The sequence below is a fragment of the Heptranchias perlo genome, chromosome 32 (assembly GCF_035084215.1).
Source record: "Heptranchias perlo isolate sHepPer1 chromosome 32, sHepPer1.hap1, whole genome shotgun sequence".
NCBI lineage: Eukaryota > Metazoa > Chordata > Chondrichthyes > Hexanchiformes > Hexanchidae > Heptranchias > Heptranchias perlo.
In genome coordinates this window covers 18278837-18298504 of record NC_090356.1, presented here as the reverse complement: position 1 = coordinate 18298504, position 19668 = coordinate 18278837, and the positions used below count along the sequence as shown (strand labels likewise).

The 19668-nt window shown below is 46.1% G+C and overlaps 1 protein-coding gene across 1 annotated transcript in view; it reads right to left on the bottom strand.

Moving 5' to 3' along the window:
- Nucleotides 1-8560, bottom strand: part of epha2b (eph receptor A2 b) — a 46216-nt gene extending 37656 nt beyond the window's left edge. Inside the window, exons 1-3 of the mRNA XM_067970526.1 lie at nucleotides 8395-8560; nucleotides 2726-2793; nucleotides 1199-1859 (exon numbers count right to left, since the gene is read on the bottom strand). Coding sequence (XP_067826627.1) covers nucleotides 1199-1859; nucleotides 2726-2793; nucleotides 8395-8476 — 811 coding nt within the window. The 5' untranslated portion in view covers nucleotides 8477-8560. The remainder of the gene's footprint in view (nucleotides 1-1198; nucleotides 1860-2725; nucleotides 2794-8394) is intronic.
- Between the last annotated feature and the right edge of the window lie 11108 nt (nucleotides 8561-19668).

The following is a 19668-nucleotide window of genomic DNA, read 5'->3' as shown; positions in this document are numbered from 1 at the left end:
TTGTTGACCTTTCCCTGTTCCTAAAAATTCTTTGCTGCTAGTAAGGACAGAAATCAGCCTCACCGTCGCAGTTAAACCACAAGATCAAAACTAAATGGTTAACATTCCAACTTCACTAACTCACATGGGGAAATTAAAGTCCCCAGGTTTCTTCACTGCGTCTCACCGACTGCCCAGTCAGTAGTGAGGACAGTGTGGGACACAGTAGGAAACCTGCTCCCAAAAATTTCCATTACAACTTATTAAAACTGTTTAAGAGCTGAAAAAAAGACTATTCTCAAATTCTTACCAGCAACAGGGAGGCAGCTCCTTTGGAATGTGTGATTATTATATACAGTAATGGAATGCCACATATGCCCAGAAATTGGGAGGGTCCCCAGTAAATCACTGATGAGTGATGGAGGCCATATCATTAAACAAACTCGCTGCACAAGAGTGCCCATTGTCCGATGAATTCTTTCTGCAGCTCTTTTTCCTTTCCCTTCCCTCCCCTCCCCCCTCACCCACCCACGTGTAAAGTCCCCTCATCAAAATTTAAAGCATGGCTTCGCTCAGTAATCAGCACTCCCTCACCCAGCCGTGTTCTGGTGCTGTATCTCGGTGATAGGAAAATGAAGTCAGTTCCTGAGACTAGAACCCAACACATCTGTACATCTGTGCAATGTAAATAAGGCAATAACAAAACAAATCGTACACATGAGCACACACAGACTCCACAAACAAAGCACTGGTTTCTGACAGAATTGGACTCACTTGAGTCTAATTAGAGCAGATTGTCTCCTAGGGCTTGGCTGCAAAGCGCACGTAAGGTGGATTATATCAAAGTGATATAGTTATGCCCCAACTTCACCCCAGAGAAACAAGTGGGAGAATTGGGAAGAGTCACAGCCAAGTGTGGAACAAGGCAAACCACCAAACAGTGGGCAGGGATGGGACACTGGAGATAAATGTCATTCAAGTCAAAACTGTTTAAATAATCAATAACTTAATTGCCAACAGAAAAGTTTGAAATAAACATAAAAATGACTAATCCTGAATCATGCATTATTGGATGGATTGAGATTTTGAAGCAGAGGCCTTGTGATAATTAATTAGCCTTGGTCCTACTCGCTCACAAACTATTGCTTGATTAGTCCTTGTTCTATTAGGTAGGAGAGGCCAAACTGGGTAACATTTAGCTTCAATAGCTGCACCTTACCTTTGCAAGTGCCGTTCACCATCTCGTACGCCGCCTCACACAGGCATTGACCAACTAGGACCAGCCACTCGCCATCAGCGTTGCAGTGCATCTTGGGCGGTTCCTGGGCCACTGCATGATCTACACAAGTCCCGAGAACTTCAGAGAGCACCTGCGAATCTGCCCCGGCTATTGTTTCTGGAAAGACTGCCATGTTGCGCACCATGGACGGGCATTTCTTGTAGTACACACGCACGGATATGAGCGCGACACAGGCACCGACATCTTGAAATGCCAAATAAAAGCCTTTCTTCTTCAGTGAGCCAACTGCACGCACCTCGACATTTATCTTCACGTTGCGAGAGCTGAAGTCCTCTTTCCTTGTGATTTCATCGGGCGCTATGGTGTCAATTTTTTTGAACTGACTTTTCCTGAAGATTGTTCCGTAATCAAAGTCTGACTCGGCATAGAAGAGGTTGAAGGTCTCCTTGCAGGAGGTCGCTATGTTGGGGAAGCTGTTGCAGTCGCGCACGGTGAACTTGAGCTCGATAAATATGCGCTGTGCTTCTCCGCGGTAGATCCAGTTAGTCCGTAACCAGTTGTCCTGATCACCTTCAACCACATTGCACACACTGTACATGTATATGGGCGTGTCGTTCCATACATTCTGAAGAAGATCCCACTTTGAAACAAGAATGGGAAAAAATACAAGTGAGCAAATATTCAAAGCTGAAGTGAAATATTTCATTGAAAAGGAAATTAATTTTCTCCCACCCCCATATCTTCTCCCCTCCTCTCCTGTATCATGGCAACAGGCACCTCCAGTATGTCACCGACATATAGCCAGTAACGATGTGAGTGCTAGCAGACTATTAGACCATGGGGGGCATCATTGCCAATCCTAACCTTGTCCTCACCCAACAGCCACACGAGTACACTTTCCTATGCCGGTCACTGGAACAGCGACCAGGAACAGAAACCGTAGTTGATTTCCCCTTCTCTAACCCAAGGGTGTTACAGGAAGTTATTGTATCCCAATTAAGAGAGAGAAAAATAATCAGCCAGGGTTACTACTGCTGACCACTGCCCATTGACCCCTGGAAAGTGCACATGCAAATGTCAGGCAACTGGGTTCAACTGGATTTAATGGTGATGTCTCCACAGCTGAATAACCTGTAAACACTCACAGATGAAGAATGGCCATTTAGATAAGATACTAGAGTGAGGCTAGTGGCCGAGGAACTATATCCCAGAAAGAATCATTGCCTGCTAGGAGGACAAAGCTGGGGAGGATTGGGGGGGTGGGGGTGAGAAAGAGAACACGAGAAGATGGTGAGTAGTCTCCGCTTCATATCCAGTTAATTAATGCCAGCAAGGCATCCTTTCCACTGTAACCCTTGTCACATCTCTTCTCCCCAAGGGATTCAAATTGCTAATTCCACCCCCTCCTTAAAATAGAATCCATCACCAGTACTTTAGTGTGGGTTGGAGATGGGTTCGGGTCATTCAGCGCTGAGTGGTGGTAGTCCATCAAGCCTCTGTACTTACAGCTGCGTTGTACGGGTTGGTCAGCCAGCCGAGCTCTCCATGAGCCGAGGCAAAATCCAACAGGACAACTGAAAGATGAAAATACAGGAGTGCGTTAGAGTGAGCATCCAATGGTAATCCACCATACCATGAGACAGGAAACTCTACAAAGGTCAAATACAGAAACCATTCGTCATGGAATATTCTAGAACATTTACCTATTTTTACATTAAACTAAGTATTAGAAGGAATCACTGTTTGGGTGAAATACAGACAGAAATTAAGAGACTATGTCACAGCGTGGAATATCTGAACATATACAATACATAACTGTTATTCAATTTTCCAATGAAGACTGTCTCTAAGAGCCCCTGGTGGCTATTTAATGTTTCGCTGATTCAGACACATTGCAGGAGTCCTGTTCAGAACTGATGTGTATTTTCATACTCAGGCGCACAACTGAAGAGCCCCATAGGACATAGCGGAAGGTTAGTTACTGGACACAGTCCTCTAAACAGCCACAGCACCAGAATAAGCATCTATGGTAATCTCAGAGACCCTGTTGCATCAATATTCTGGTCAATGCTTCTCTGGACTTTCTCTCGTTCCTGCTAGGCTCCAAATAACCCATCCTACACATTCCACCTCCTCTGCATCCTCGTTCTGTACTGCATCAAAACTGGCCGACTCTCTCTCATTCTTTCTCAGGGCTCAAAAACTGAAATTCCTCACATTCCTCAGTTTTCCCTTTCTCCTACAATCTTCAGGCTTTTAAAACCCATGCTTGGCATCACCTAATCAATACTTTCAGATTGATTCTGTCCTCTCTCCTACTCTTTTCAACTTTGGGACTGTCTGCGTGATGGACCTTGGCCCCTTTCACCCAGGTTTCTCAGTTTAAAAACACCTGTAGAAACTTCATCAGATTTGAGAAGACTGGTACCAAGATCGCATTACACTGCACTTATACCCACCCCCCATACACACACTTACATACTCTAGCATGGACACACCGACATCTGCAGCTTATTAGAAAGTACACTTAAAGCAAAAATGCAGAGTGTGACCCCATAGCCTCAGAGTTGATTCATGTCATAAACTGGTGTGGGCTGCCGAGGGTTTTTTTTTTGTAAAAACCAATCTCCTTTTTACCGTTGGACACAGACAACCTGTCAGAACTAATCAGTGTCTGATCCGCACCCGGCCTTTGAACATTCCTGTGGGCTGTCAGCAAAATTCCACCGAGTCCATCATTAAATAAGATGAGAAGAATCTTGTGCAAAACTATCCAGAAACTACCAGAACAAAGAATACAACAGTAGAAAAGAATGCAACACTTTCCCTCCTCAAATTGTAACCCATCTTAATCTGTGAAAGTGGTAATCTTGCTAGGGTACAGGCTCCACAGGAGCTGGCCGCCATCTATTAGCATACCCAAGTCACCATGATTTTATATGCAAGCCTAGATACTGAGTGGTAACAAGCTATCCCACTATGGTGGCAGCAATCGGGGGGCTCAATCTTGTCCCCATCCAGCTTCAGGATACGCAATTTCAGGAGCGGAACACCAGCTGATTTTACCTCCCCGGAGAAAGAACAGTGGCCAAGTGGCCCCTCCCCAAATCTGACATCTGAGTTGAAATCACAAAAGCACAGATCACATGTCAAATCTAGGACCATCTTCATCCGTTTGGCTCAATACCACCACAAGGTGTCTTCTTCACAGACTAAACCAACAAGGAAGCCGTTTTGGCACCATTAACTTCACTGTGGCTGAGCTCATGCTCACTGCAGTTCCTGGTTTGATTCCCCGAACCGAAATTTCCCTTCTGCGTGCATCAGAGTTTCACTGGGTGTTGAGCAAGCATCTCAATGAGATCAGTCACTCCTTGAGGAGGACAGCGTCCCACAGTCACAGATGACATCTCTGGTGGCGTGTGAATCAGTGAATGAATGCTGTGGGTGGGGCAGAAGTCCAACTGAAGGGATTGTAAAAGGAAGTTTTGGGAGAGGCGAGCAGAGCTGGACGGAGGTGAGACGGTCAAGGATCTTGGAGAGGGTAGAGGAATCGAGCAAAGCTTTTTTTCTTGAGGGAGCTGGTCATAACTGGGAGGGAGAGAGTACCTCGGCGAGACTAATGGTCTGTGAGAAGGTCGTGTATGTGGGGCACCGACTGGTGCCAGTAACAAAATCCTGCAATGTAATGGGGAGCAATAAAAAAAGCAATCACCGGGGAAGAAGGGTGGGCGCCAAGCCACGGGGAAGAGGTCACTGAAGGTTAGGTCAAAAAATGGGTTTTGAAAAGATTTCTAAAAGAGGACAGAGCAGTAGATAGATGGATGAGTTTAGGAACGGAGTTCCAGAGAGTAAGGTCAAGGCAATATTAGAATATTTCATGGTGATATTCTCTATAAACCCCTCTCCCACCAAACATCAGAATTTCCCAGGATTCTCATTTCTAAATGCAGCTACTGAAACTGGATCTTTGGGAAACAGTTTCAATGAACACCGAGATACAAATCCTCCACTGGTTGGGTTTAGGTAAGTACATTAAATCAGGACCAGAACAATTCAAACAGCATGGTACTGGGTAACAGGTCCCGGGTTGCTCCAGATAACAAAAGCTGAGCATGAAGAAAAGTTTAAAAGATCTAAAGTAAAAATAGAAAATGCTGGAGATAAAGAGCGGGTCAGTCTGAGTTTCTCTGTCCGCTGTGCTCTGATGGGAGGCTTCCATATGGAACGTAAACCTGTCTTTTTTTCTTTCAGATGAGGCGGACCTGCAGTGCATTTCCAACATTCTCTGCTTTTAGTTCAAGTATCTAGTTACAGGTTACAGGCTAATTCTGTTTTTCACTGATTTCCTAGGTCAGAGAGTCCAAGTTCTTGACTTTGTGGATTGGGTAGGTGCATACCATGAAACCTCAGGGTCCACGTACAAAGTTTAAACACACATTCCCATTAATTTACATACACCCCCAGTTGCTGGTACCAACAGACCTTGATATTCAGATCCACTAGTGAAACAACAGTGTTAAAAGCAACCCGTTCCAATCCTGTAGACCCACAAAACTCAAACAGGACAAACCAGTAAATGAGAAGTACGTGCACATAAATAAGCAGGGGCTTGGCTGGGCTTCATTCACCAGATTGCCTGGGTTTAGGATGAGGTTGATCACTCTTGCCTGGGATAGTCAGCTATGAAAGATACGCATCCGGCTTCAAATCTTTTCGCCCCCACAACCACCACCCCCACCCCCCCAACCCGGCTCCAGTAACCTACTCAGCTAGTAACAGGATACCAGCAGTCCTCCCCTGGGAGTTATTGTTGGTTGCGCAGGAAAAGCAGCTCTAGAGCAACATTTCTACATCATTCACATCCTCTTAGTAACAGTCAGAAGCCAAATGGGAAGACGCTATCACCAAACAGGGAGAATTTAAAAGGAACTCCGACAGCTGCATTTTAACTTCACATTTCCTGAAAACAGGAATAATTTTGTTTGTGGTCAAAAAGAATTTTGTCTGGTGTGATAACAGGATGGGAAAGGCCATGTAAAATGCAGTGTGTGTGTCCAGGGGAGGGATTCAATGGAAGGTTTTTTTTGTCCCCTCACTTTAGAGCAATTCCCAGCAGAATCTTTCATCAAACTAGTCATAAAACAAAGAGAAAACCAACAATAATTGCAGGCATTTGCTGCATTAAAGAAACTGGGAGGATTCATTTCTTCACAGCCTGTGTATGTCTGGCTACAGAGAACGGGAGACAGCCGTGTTAAAGCTTCAAAGGATTAAACCATTTCTTTGAAATCTAAACCAGCACCTTCCATTTCACACATCACATATCGTACTTCAGACATATGGGATTTTAAACAACCCAGAGAGAGAGAGAGAGTGAGCTGTTCCCTCTCTTTTTGCCAATTTTTTCCTCTAAGATGTTGACTCGCTGCTGGGTTATGTTTCCACAGACACTGCGTGCCATCTTGTACCCGCCTCACGTGGTCATTCACAAGTGTCGGCTGGCTGTTCGACCACAGCCACCATCACAGCTGAGTCCAATTATGTCCTCACTTTATATCGGCGCACATGGCAGGAGTCACTACAGAGCGATCAGGAGCAGGTGTCCTGACTGATTTTCTCTGACCAAGGGGAGTTGAGGAAAAACCCCCTGTTCCATCAGAACAGCTCCAAACTTTCAAACCATGCAGCGCCCCTTACAAAAGTGGAAAATGCTGGGGAAGATGCAGCAGGTCTGTCAGAATCTGAAAGAGAAAAGGCCAGAACCTTCCAGGTGGAAAACTATCAGAATTTGAGTTCTGATGAACAGTTTACCCTGGAGCATTAATCTGTCTTTTCTCTTTCAGATGCTGACCCACCTGATGTGCATTTCCAATTTTTATTTCAACATTTGCAGCTCGCTCCATCCCCAATTTCTCCTCCTGGAAGAGCCAAGACTTTGACCACTAATAAAATAAGTCAATTGTGTTAAACCATCACACACACGCAGAATGGAGAGGCCCTTTTCGCACCAGAAACTCTCCTTTCCCCCCATCTTTTCAAAAGGAATTGGATAAATACTTGAAGGGGAGAAAATTTGCAGGGATATGGGGGGGGAGAAAATTTGCAGGGATATGGGGGGGAGAAAATTTGCAGGGATATGGGGGGGGGGGGGGGGGGGGAGAAAATTTGCAGGGATATGGGGGGGGGGGGGGGGGGGAGAAAATTTGCAGGGATATGGGGGGGGAGAAAATTTGCAGGGATATGGGGGGGGGGGGGGGAGAAAATTTGCAGGGATATGGGGGGGGGGGAGAAAATTTGCAGGGATATGGGGGGGGGGGGAGAAAATTTGCAGGGATATGGGGGGGGGGAGAAAATTTGCAGGGATATGGGGGGGGGGGGGAGAAAATTTGCAGGGATATGGGGGGGGGGGGGGAGAAAATTTGCAGGGATATGGGGGGGGGGGAGGGGAGAAAATTTGCAGGGATATGGGGGGGGGGGGGGAGAAGAAATTTGCAGGGATATGGGGGGGGAGAAAATTTGCAGGGATATGGGGGGGGGGGAAATTTGCAGGTGGGGGGGGGAAATTTGCAGGTGGGGGGGGGAAAGAGCAGGGGAGTGGGACTAATTGGATAGCTCTTACTAATTGGAGAGCCTGCACAGGCACGATGGGCCGAATGGCCTCCTTCAGCGATGTAAGATTCTGTGATTTACAGACTTGAAAAACCTTTCGCAACAGACTCCCTCTGGCGCCGAGTCAGATACCGGAGGGAGGGAGTGGCAGGTGCTGAGAACCGGCAATTCTTCAAAGTTACAAAAGGGAGCGGGGGGGCGGGGGGGCGGGGGGGGGAATCTCGGGCCAGTTCCCCAACAGACTCCGAGTCCGGGGTAATCGAGGATAGAATTCATTCATTCATTCAAAAAAAAAAGTTTACTACGTTCTCGATTTCTTTTTCTATCGGATCGGAGAGAAGGGGAATCGGACACCTGCTGGGCGGAGGAGACTCGGTCCACAGCTCGGATCCCGATTTAAAGGTGAACACACACACACACTGCTCCCGACCCCGAAAAGTCTGCAAGACATTGGGACTATCTTACAAATTGATCCCGGCGCCCCTTAATCCGGGATCGACCGCAGGGAACCGAGCGGCGGAACGATCTCCCGGTCCGGTCGAAACATTCAAAGGGGTTCTTACCCTCGTCGGCCTGGTGTGTGGGGACCACAACGGAGAGAAGCAGCGAGAGCAGGGCGACGGGGTACAGGTGACGCGGCTCCATGCTGAATGTGGCCTCAGTCCCGGACTGGCGAAAATTTCAATTCGAACTTTGAGGAAACTTTTGCCAAACTTTCATTCATTCCCCGTGACGTCACGGGCCCCGCCCCTTGAACAATACAATTCTACCTGGCGACATCCAATCAGCGCACGGGCGACATTCCTGGGGCTCTGTATCAGTTTGAAAGGGGGCGGAGCTTGGCTCGGAGCCTCTGAGACTGGGAGGAGGCTCTGAGCCTGAGAACTCTGCTGTTCCCACATACTGCACTCTGGCTTGCCCCTGTCATTAGCAAGGAGCGGACAGGCCCGGGCAGGTATATTCAAAGGCAATTTTAACTGGGGAGAATTTAATTCAGAGTTTGAAATCCAACACCTGAATCAAGTCATCCACTTTACCGTAGTCTCCACTTTTTGGACACTAACTTCAGCTTCTTTGACCTTCCCTGTCTTGTTCCTCCAAACGCACCATCCTAGATGCTCCTCCTCCTCCTTTCTGCACCCTTACTGTGTTGAAATCATGATTTATCACACCATTTACTACACTAAATCTTTCTTTCCCAAGACCTCAAACATTGAATTCCTCATCGCCTTTAAGCCATCCCTCCCTCCTACGATCTAAAGGCATTTAAACTTCTAACCACCACTTCTAGATTTACCTAGTGCTTCTCAAACCTTGATCATGCACAATGGACTTTGACCTTTTTGCACCACATTGATTACAGGGTGTGGAGCGTAGGTGGCCTGAAGAGAGTTTACATACAACACTTCAAATGGAGGAATTTAAACACTCATACTCTTGTATATATGTCAAGTGGGGGGGGATAGATTTTATCTCATCCTTTTTTTGGCTTCAATCGCGGGTTTGTGCATGAGTTGGCAGATCTCAGTCAGAGCCATAATCAACAGCACTCTGGAGCAAAAGTCCTGGCTGGTTTCTTTTTCCCCTCCCTAGCTCAGGAGCACCAAGGCCATTTATACCGCCCCACTGATGCCCAGGTTGTGATTGACTGACCAGTGCATTTATCAGGGATCAGGCCTGGAGCTTTCTGATCTGCACCGCAGACTTCTTCCTTTGTTAAAAAGTTTTTAAAGAACTCAACATTTTATGCATGAAAAGTAACCCCCCCCCGATGGGGATCAAAGCTTCCGCTGTGCCTGTGTTAACTCTCTCTGCAAAAAACAGTCAGACTCAGAGTCTCAAAAAAGGTTTATTTGCCGATCAAACACTGCAACTGAATTAGATCAACAGCCATTAATGTGTGAGGTACAGGAGACAATAGGGGTTCCTCTCAGCTCCTGGATGTTCTTGAGTCATAGTAACAGAAGTTGCACCTAAAATAGGTGTAATGTCATATATACAGCCCTTTATCAGAACTGAAGACATGTAACATTTGCTCTCTCAACAGATGCTAACTGATCCATAATGTGTTCCAGCATTTGCAGTCTTTTGCTTGTTATTTCTTCCCCTCCCCCAGGACTTACCTGAGGGCAAGTGGCCCAAATTGGATCCCGGTACACCAGCAAGCTACCTCTGGAGGCAGGCCCCGGCAGCTCACCACTATTATTACAATGGGGCCTGAGGCCCAATTTCTGTCAAGACTCGGGCCTCCTGGATCAGATGGATGCCCGGAAATGGGCCACGACAAATTTTTACCCCAAATACCACCTGATCTGAGAACAAAGGCTAAGAGCAGGGATCAATCCCTCTGCTCTCTGCCAAACACCACTCCACCATGAACATTTTGCTTTAACAATCTCTCTCTGCTTTCTCTTATCAACAGTCTATCCCAATTCACCTTCCCTACCCCATCAGATTATCTTCCCAATTAGTCTCTTGTTAGAGGTGGAAGCAATTGTCTGTGAAAGTGTAAATAAAGAATGTCACCTTCAGGTCCTTAGTCTGTGACATCAATCACAATCCAGCATGTTATATCTAGCAACGCCTATCCATCCTTAACCCACCATCCAGCCAGCCCAAACCCACAGTTACATTTTTGGGTCTTTTCTACCATTCATTATATAGATTTTTTGGCTTCCAAATTTTAGATCACTCTCATCGATTTACTGGAATTGTTCTATGCCTCCATTGGATCTCCTGTTTTGATTACTAATAGTGTATCCCAACATATTTTACAAAAGTTGAATAAGTGAATAACTGACAGTGATATAATACCTATATATTTAATTCTAATTGAAGCAATTACAGAGTCTGTATAAATTTGAAATCCAGGGCTCAATTCATCTCTCAAGCCTGTCATCACGGAAACAGCCAACAAACCTTGCCTCCCACCCAACCTCCCACCCTTGCCTCCCACCCAACCTCCCACCCTTGCCACCCACCTATCCTCAGTCCACTAAACCCACCAACTCACTGTCCTACACCCACCAGCTACCCATACCAAACCTACTACACAGCTCTGTGCAACCCACCGTCAACCCATCCCCAATCCACCACCCACCCATCCTCAACCCGCCATCAACCTATTTTAAACCCACCACTTACTCATCCGAAGGACCTGTACATCCTAAAACCCACCGACCCATCCTCAACCCACCACCCGCCTATCCTCAACCTACCTGCGCACATTAAACTGCCTTTCTCCAAAATGAATGAGGTTATTGAAACACTATCTCATGTACTGACAAGGTTATACTAACAGCACCTGATGTGCACAGGCAGGATTATACCAGTACTCTGACACCGTTATACAATAGCTGTGAAACTCCCAACTGTCACAACACATGCACTGGGGCATACGTGCAACAATGTCTTTCACTCAACTGCGCACTGTCCACGCTCACACATAAAAAACAGCCACTTGGCTGAGGTACAGGAGTGTGGCTGTTTGTGTGTTACTGACAGCAGGAAACCCTGCTGGATTGGTGTGAGTGCCAATTATCAGACTGTGTAAGTTGTAAGAATTCCACAAAGACAAGCATCAGTTCAGCAAAGACAATAGCCAATATATCCAAGAGGTCAATAATGAGACAAAGGGAAAACCTAAACTGTCACATGGAGCTCATTCCTCTCGCTTCCTTTAGTGAGTGTCCACTGTACTGGGATAAACTGAGACTATTTCTTTAACAGTTATCTAACAAGTAGAATTCTGCTAGAAGGTAAAGGGGCTGCTTCTCTCCCTCCTAAGTCAATGCATTCAAAAGCAGAGGAAAATTAACTGAATCCCATTCAGCCATAATGTTAACCTTGAATTTGATAGTCAAAGGCTTGACTTATTTTACTGTCAGCCAACTACAGGAGAGGCTTTCAGTCACTGTGAGAATGTGGGAGGGGCTTCCAATTACTGGCAGTCTGTGGGAGAGGCTTTCGATCACTGGCAGTCTGTGGAGGGGCTTCCGATCACTGGCAGTCTGTGGAGGGGCTTTCGATCACTGGCAGTCTGTGGAGGGGCTTTCGATCACTGGCAGTCTGTGGAGGGGCTTTCGATCACTGGCAGTCTGTGGGAGGGGTTTCCGATCACTGACAGTCTGTGGGAGAGGCTTCCGATTACTGGCGGTTTATGGGGGGGGCTTCCGATCACTGGCGGTCTATGGGGGGGGGCTTCGATCACTGACAGTCTGTGGAGGGTCTTTCGATCACTGACAGTCTGTGGAGAGTCTTTCGATCACTGACAGTCTGTGGAGGGGCTTTCGATCACTGACAGTCTGTGGAGGGGCTTTCGATCACCGGTAGTCTGTGAGAAGGGCTTTTTATCATTGGCAGTCTGGGGGAGGGGCTTTTTATCACTGGCAGTCTGTGGGAGGGGCTGTCTATCACTGGCAGTCTGTGGGAGGGGCTTTTTATCACTGACAGTCTGTGGGAGGGGCTTTTTATCACTGGCAGTCTGTGGGAGGGGCTGTCTATCACTGGCAGTCTGTGGGAGGGGCTTTCTATCACTGGCAGTCTATGGGAGGGGCTTTCAATCACTGGCAGTCTATGGGGGGGGCTTTCAATCACTGGCTGTCTGTGAGAGGGGCTTTCTATCACTGGCAGTGTGTGGGAAGGGCTTTTTATCACTGGCAGTTTATGAAAGGGGCTTTTTATCACTGGTAGTCTGTGGGAGGGGCTTTTTATCACTGGCAGTCTGTGGGAGGGGCTTTTTATCACTGGCAGTCTGTGGGAGGGGCTTTTTATCACTGGCAGTCTGTGGGAGGGGCTTTTTATCACTGGCAGTCTGTGGGAGGGGCTTTTTATCACTGGCAGTCTGTGGGAGGGGCTTTTTATCACTGGCAGTCTGTGGGAGGGGCTTTTTATCACTGGCAGTCTGTGGGAGGGGCTTTTTATCACTGGCAGTCTGTGAGAGGGGCTTTTTATCACTGGCAGTCTGTGGGAGGGGCTTTTTATCACTGGCAGTCTGTGGGAGGGGCTCTTTATCACTGGCAGTTCAAAGGAGTAATAGAAACTGTTGTTACCAATGTGGATGCTGGATTGACCATCAGAAGGAGGGTATCTGCACTTTCTCTCTCCACAGATACTGCCTGACCTGCTGAATGTTTCCAGCATTTTCTGTTTTTAGTTCAGATTTCCAGCATCTGCAGCAGTTTGATTTTTGTTATCTGCACTTTATTCCTGATGCTGACTACCTGGTCTAATTCGAATACTGCCTCGGGATCCTTTACATCCATCTGAGAAGGCAGACAAAGTTCAGAATCTCAAAAATTACTGAATGATCAGATTGCAAGAACTCGCCGGTGTGATGAAACGCCAGTTTAAGAAATATTATCTACCCACACCTTCCTTAAATTGTCCTCCGGACTGATCAAAGAGATTAATCACTGGCCACAGATACTTAAACATAAATGAGTCAGGATTTCATATTTAACTTTGCCCTCAGTTTCCCTTCTGCGGCTCCAACTCACAGTTTGGCTGCTTTGAATTTCAGTTCTTTAAACTTACACCAGCACAAGAGTGGGACCTCTAGTTTTATACACTTTTCATTTCATCTGTGTCTAATGTCTTCCCCTCCTCTCCTGAAGGTACTAACTAACGCTGGGGGCGAGGGGGGGGAGTTGCATTCTCATGCGAGTAAGTTCCTTTTGTTACTTCTTCCAAATAACCATTCCTCATGTGTGAGCTTAGTAGGCGAGTGTTGGCAGGACAGACTGGCTTAGGGCACCTGACAGCCAACCCCAACCCTGTTCTCATCTAATGTCTACAGGTAGGTACTTTCCAGCAGGGCTTACTGGATACCGATCAGGAGTAGGAACCCTGGCTGAATTTTCTCCCCTAGCCCAGGAGTGCTGAGGCCAATTGAAGCCCCCTACAACCATGCTTGTTAAGATCAGCTAACTCAGCATAGGCCAGGGATCAAATCCGCACTTTCTAGTCTGCGTGGCCCATTTGTACGCTGGGCAGTGGATTTGCCCACAGAGCAATTTGCAAAGCTCTTCCTACTTTTTTCAAGATGTGGAGATGCCGGTGATGGACTGGGGTTGACAATTGTAAACAATTTTACAACACCAAGTTATAGTCCAGCAATTTTATTTTAAATTAGAATTTCCTTCTTGAGCCTCCTGATGGCAAAAATCCACAAATCCTTTGTCATTTAAAGAGGGACGGCATAGAGCAGTCACATGGCAGAATCATACGGCACAATGGTACAGACAATGACGGCACAGCATGTAACTATGATGTAAATGGGGTTTGTTGGCCTTATTTTAGTGTTTTAGGCCAAAGGGGACATTGCAAAATGGTGGAACCCGCAATGAGAGATCATAGCAGCAGCTGCAAAGAAAAATTAAGCATACTGTGGCAGACATTGAAAAATCATTCACAAGGAGAAAGTATTGGAACAATCCACTCCAGGGTCACACAAAGGAAAAACATAGAAGAAACTGTGGACAAGGTTAATGTGTCTAAAGAGAGCTGGAGGTGGGCATGATTACACCGAGTCATACACCTGAGCTAATGGGCACGCTGCCTGCCTCGGGATTTCAAGGCCTGAATGAAAAGTAACCCTTTAATAAATCACTTTGCCTATTTTTTTCCTTTTAAGCAGATGCCCTTTAACATTTGTCTGGTAATACCTTTGGTTATTTTTTAAAAGTTCTTTCCAGGGTTATGGGTGTCACAGGCAAGGCCAACATTTATTACCCATCCCTAGTTGCTCTTGAGAAGATGGTGGTGGTGATGGTGAGCCACCTTCTTGAACCGCTGCAGTCCAAGTGGTGAAGGTACTCTCACAGTGTTAGGTAGGGAGTTCCAGGATTGTTTTTCAGGACAAGGGTGAATCATGTTCCTTCTGAATAATTCCGTTTTGATAAAAGGAGTATTTAAAACAAATTCTTCAAGGAAGGGAAGTTCCCAGTATTATCTGCCCCAGGCTGGACCCTCTGGGCAAAATGCAGCATGACCACCTCAAGCATTGCCTAGGGCAAGCAGGAGGATTCATTCAGTTGGGAAAACCAAGAGAGGGGCTTGGAGGGGAGGATTGCAAAGAGCCGGACCTCCTCACCCCAACCTCCATGAATGAGGAAGGAGACACTCCACCCCCTGTGCTGGACTTCTTGGTCCCTATCCCTCCTAATCCCTTGTAGCCCTGAAAGGGAGGAGTGTGGGCAGTTGCAATCTGATTCGGCAAAATCTGAGGCTCCACTCGTCTGGGAGGAAAGACTTTTGGGGCTTTCCAGGTAAGGATTGATCTTTGCCAGGACTAGATTAGCAACACTGAGCATAAGGTCTTGTTGAGTCAATGCATTACTATTCTCATCAACGTGTTGACTCAGTTCCGGGCCAGTTTCGCAACCTCGCACAAGGAATCTAGGTAAGTACAAAAAGAAAAGGATCACCACCCTATATGGCAAAGTTCAACAGCTGTCTGCAGACTGCCTAATTGCAAACCTCAGGACTTTACCCAGAGAGTGGTTAGAATGTGGAACTCACCAGCACAGGAAGTAGTTTAGGCGAATAGCATAGAAACAATTAAGGGGAAACTAGATAAACACATGAGGAAGAAGTGAATAAGAGGATATTATGATAGGGTTGGATGGTGAGAGGAGACTCATGTGGAGCATAAAACACCGGCATAGACCAGTTGGGTTGAATGGCCTGTTTCCGTGCTGTAAATTCTATGTAATTTTATGTAACTCAGATACTGTGGGTGAGGATGAGGGCTAGGCTGAGTCAGGTGCAGTACAGGGTCTAAACCTTGAAATCCTCTCCTGGAAAGCCCTGAAACTCTTTTCTCCCAGACAAGTGGAATCTCATGTTTTTGCCGAATCAGGTTACAGCTGCCCATACTCCTCCCCTTTTGGGCTTTGAGGGATTAGGAGGGAAAAGGACCAGTGCAGAGAGACCAACAATGTAAACGTCCGTGAGAACTGCAGGGAGGACTATAAGTGACAAGTTACTGGATTGTAATCAGTATGTTTATGATATATTTTCATATAAAACAAATAAGTCAGGTAATGTATTGTCAAATAAACTTTCCAAAGTATGGAAACGCAGCACAATTTTTATTGGACAAGCGATAGTGGACGCAGTGAAGGTAGCAAAACCAAACTATATTAACATCAGTTACACAGACTCTGGGAGTCACTGCTGGCCATTATCTGCTCCAGTTTGGGGTTAATAACTGTATTTTGCAGGAACTAATCAAATCATTCATTGTACATCCATCGCACACTAACGGACTTCCACTTCTCTCCCCAGACACCAGTAACATTTCCTTTGCAACACAGCCAATTGGTCCTAATATATCTGTCACTGTCCAATGCACCAACTGGGAAAGAAGGTTGGGGGGCTGGATTGTCAAGAGTACCTGGGAGACTGTGGGAGGGTGAACCCGGCTCAGTACTCAAGAGTGTGATTGTAATTTATTTTAAATTTAAAGAGAGATTTTTAAAGTTATATTTTTTAAATTGAGTTTTCATTGACAGCAGGACTGAAGTATTTAATAACGTTACTAGTACAGCTTATCCTGTCCCTTTAACAGCAGGGGTAGGAACATAGGAACTGGAGTAGCCCATTTAGCCCCTCGAGCCTGTTCCACCATTCAATGAGATCAAGGTCGTTCTGTGACCTAACTCCATATACCCGCCTTAGTCCCATATCCCTTAATACCTTTGGTTAACACAAATCTATCAATCTCAGATTTAAAATTAACAATTGAGCTAGCATCAACTGCCATTTGCAGAAGAGAGTTCCAAACTTCTACCATCCTTGGCGTGTAGAAGTGTTTCCTAACTTCATTCCTGAAAGTCCTGGCTCTAATTTTTAGGCTATGTCCTCTAGTCCAAGATTCCCCAACCATTGGAAATAGTTTCTCTCTATCTACCCCATCAGTTCCCCATAATATGTTGAAAACTGCAATCAAATCACCCCTTAATCTTTTGAATTCCAGGTAATACAACCCTAGTTTATGTAATCTCTCCTCGTAATTTAATCCTTGGAGTCCAGGTATCATTCTAGTAAATCTACACTGCACTCCCTCCAAGGCTAATATGTCCTTCCTAAGGTGCGTTGCCCAGAACTGAACACAGTACTCCAGGTGTGGTCTAACCAGGGTTTTGTATAGCTGTAGCATAACTTCTATCCCCTTGTATTCTAATCCTCTAGATATAAAGGCCAGCATTCCATTAGCCTTTTTGATTATTTTCTATACCTGTCCAAGACATTTTAATGATCTATGTACATGGACCCCTAAGTCTCTTTTGGACCTCCACTGTTTCAAACTTTTCACAATTTAGAAAGTACTCTGATCTATCCTTTTTAGGTCCAAAGTGGATGACCTCACACTTGTCTACATTGAAATCCATTTGCCACAGTTTTGCCCATTCAAGTACACAGCATCTGTTCCCCATCTCCCCTAGAGTGCAGCCAAAATCAGGTGCTTTGCGTGTGTGGAATTGAGAGGTCACCAAGCTACCTTTTCAATACTTTTTTTAAAGAGTTGTATTTAGATTTTCCCTCTTTACTCCTCTCCAGAAGGAACAATTGTGGGATAAGGTTCCACAGGCGGGGCATTCTTTAGAAACTTGTTCAAGTGCCATTCGACTTCTGGCAAGAGATCGATGCTGCGCTATTTGACCCTTGTGGCTATTACAGTCGAGACTGATCCTGCCCTCACCTGCCATTCACACACATTCACTTCCAATAAGAGGTAGCAATTAGCAGCAGGAATCCTGGATGAATTCCCACTCCCATCCCCCAAGCCTGGGGTGCTGAGCTCAATTGCAGCTGAGGTAATACATTCGTAATAGGATATCTGTGTGCACCATTAGAAATTTACGGAAAGCAGTTATGGAAAGGAGATGGAAGACACTCCAGCGATGGCTGATAATGTAGCGTGAGTACAGGATTTAAAGGAGGTGCCTACATTCGTATGGTAACCATAGTGACCACTACACTGGAAACGGGACGAGGTTGTGTAATTTGGAACTCGCAGAACAATTCGGAGAACACGTTCAAACTCAGCTGTCATGTGAACCAGATGGTATCATTCTGATGGTATCTGCTGATGTTGCAGGCAGCTCGCACTGTATTGCAGGCAGAATGGAAGATTAATGTTTAGAGGTAAAATTTTGAGCATTTAACAAATAACAAAAGACATTAACTGGAAGTAACATGAACTTTTCACCTCTAATCACATGAAGATATGCAGTTGAGCAGCTTGCACTCGAGCTTAGTGGTGCCTTAAAACGACGGGTTGGACCCCGCCCTGCAGATTTTCCTAAATTCCAGATCGTGTCAAGTGACACAGAACCCCTCCAGTGAGTCACTGCAGAACAGCAAGGTCAAAAATGGCCACTGAAAACTTGCCAACATTCTCTCCCAAAGCTGTGAATCAGATTCATTACAGCAGAACGGATCCAGGAAGTACATCTTAGACTAAACTATTGTACAGTTCCAAATGAATAAAGCATATTGGCCTGATGTGGCACTATGCTATACAGACCAGGATGTCCCAGTTCCCTCCCCAGCCTATGCTAAGTTAGCAGATCTCAGTCAGGGCTGCAGTAGAGGAGCTGCAGTTGGCCTCAAGTGTCCCTTGGTTAGGAAGGGGAATATCAGCCAGGGTTCCTGGTCCTGGTCATTATCCAGTCATCTCTGCTGGAAAGTGTGTGTGAATGTTGACATCAGATGTGGTTAGGGTGGAGTACCTCAATGATGCCCTACATGTCGAATAGCCTGCTGACACTGAGCTCACATATGAAGAACAGCCACTTGAGTGAGGTACTAGAGCAAGGATGTCAAACACATGGCCAGCAGAACCGTTTCATCCAGCCCTCAGATAGGGGCCCCAAGCAGGGCTGCAAAGGCTTCATTCTGACCACAGCCTGGAGCACTGAGGCCTCAACCCACTGAACAGAGCTTTGTGATTGACAACCATAACAACCAAGCGTAAAGCGGCAGAGTTGCCGCTGCTTGATTAATTGCCCATTAACACTGCAGGGAGAAACACGCCACGAACCAGGTTGAAATCAAGCCACTCGTGCTGGCCCCAGTGCCAGGCCTCGGGCCTTGGGCCTGAACGCAGATGGTCAGTAAGGCCACTGCTTCAGAAAGAACCGCAGATTTCCTCGACTCACTTTGATACCAAAGAAAACGGTGGCAGCTATGCCCAGGGCACCCGCACTGTGGGAGTGAGAGCTGCTGAAACATTCAGCTCTTCAGCCCCTTCAGACCGATCACAGAGTCCAACCTAATCAAATGGAAAAGTGCGACCCGGCTCCCGAAATACTAACAGTTACATTTATTAGGACTTCGGGTCACTTCATCGTCGACCCAAGGAGATCTCAGAAACCAGCCAAAGATTTGTCACAGCAGATGTTTCTATTGCAGTCTAGTAAACTGTAGAGGCCCCAAACTAGGGTTGCCAACCCTCCAGAATTGTCCTGGAGTCTCCAGGAATTAAAGATTAATCTCCTGGACACTGCAGCGAACAACCCAGGAGAAAAATCATAGTGGCATTCAAAAAAATGTCTTTTTTTTACAATGTTCTTTGAACACTTTCATTTATTAGTTCTAAAAATATTGGAGATGGGGGGGGGGGGGAGTAAAAGGCTGTTCGACTGGGTGGGGCGGTTGGAGGCTGGAGGTCATGTGATGAAAGCTTCAGGAATACATCCAACCAGAGTTGGCAACCCTGCCCCAAACCTAACCTTTGCACGGGGCCCTCGCAAGGCAAACGCCGCTCCTGTTACACTGAAGCTCGTCATAAAATTTTCATTCCAATTTATATAAAGTCTCAAGTATTT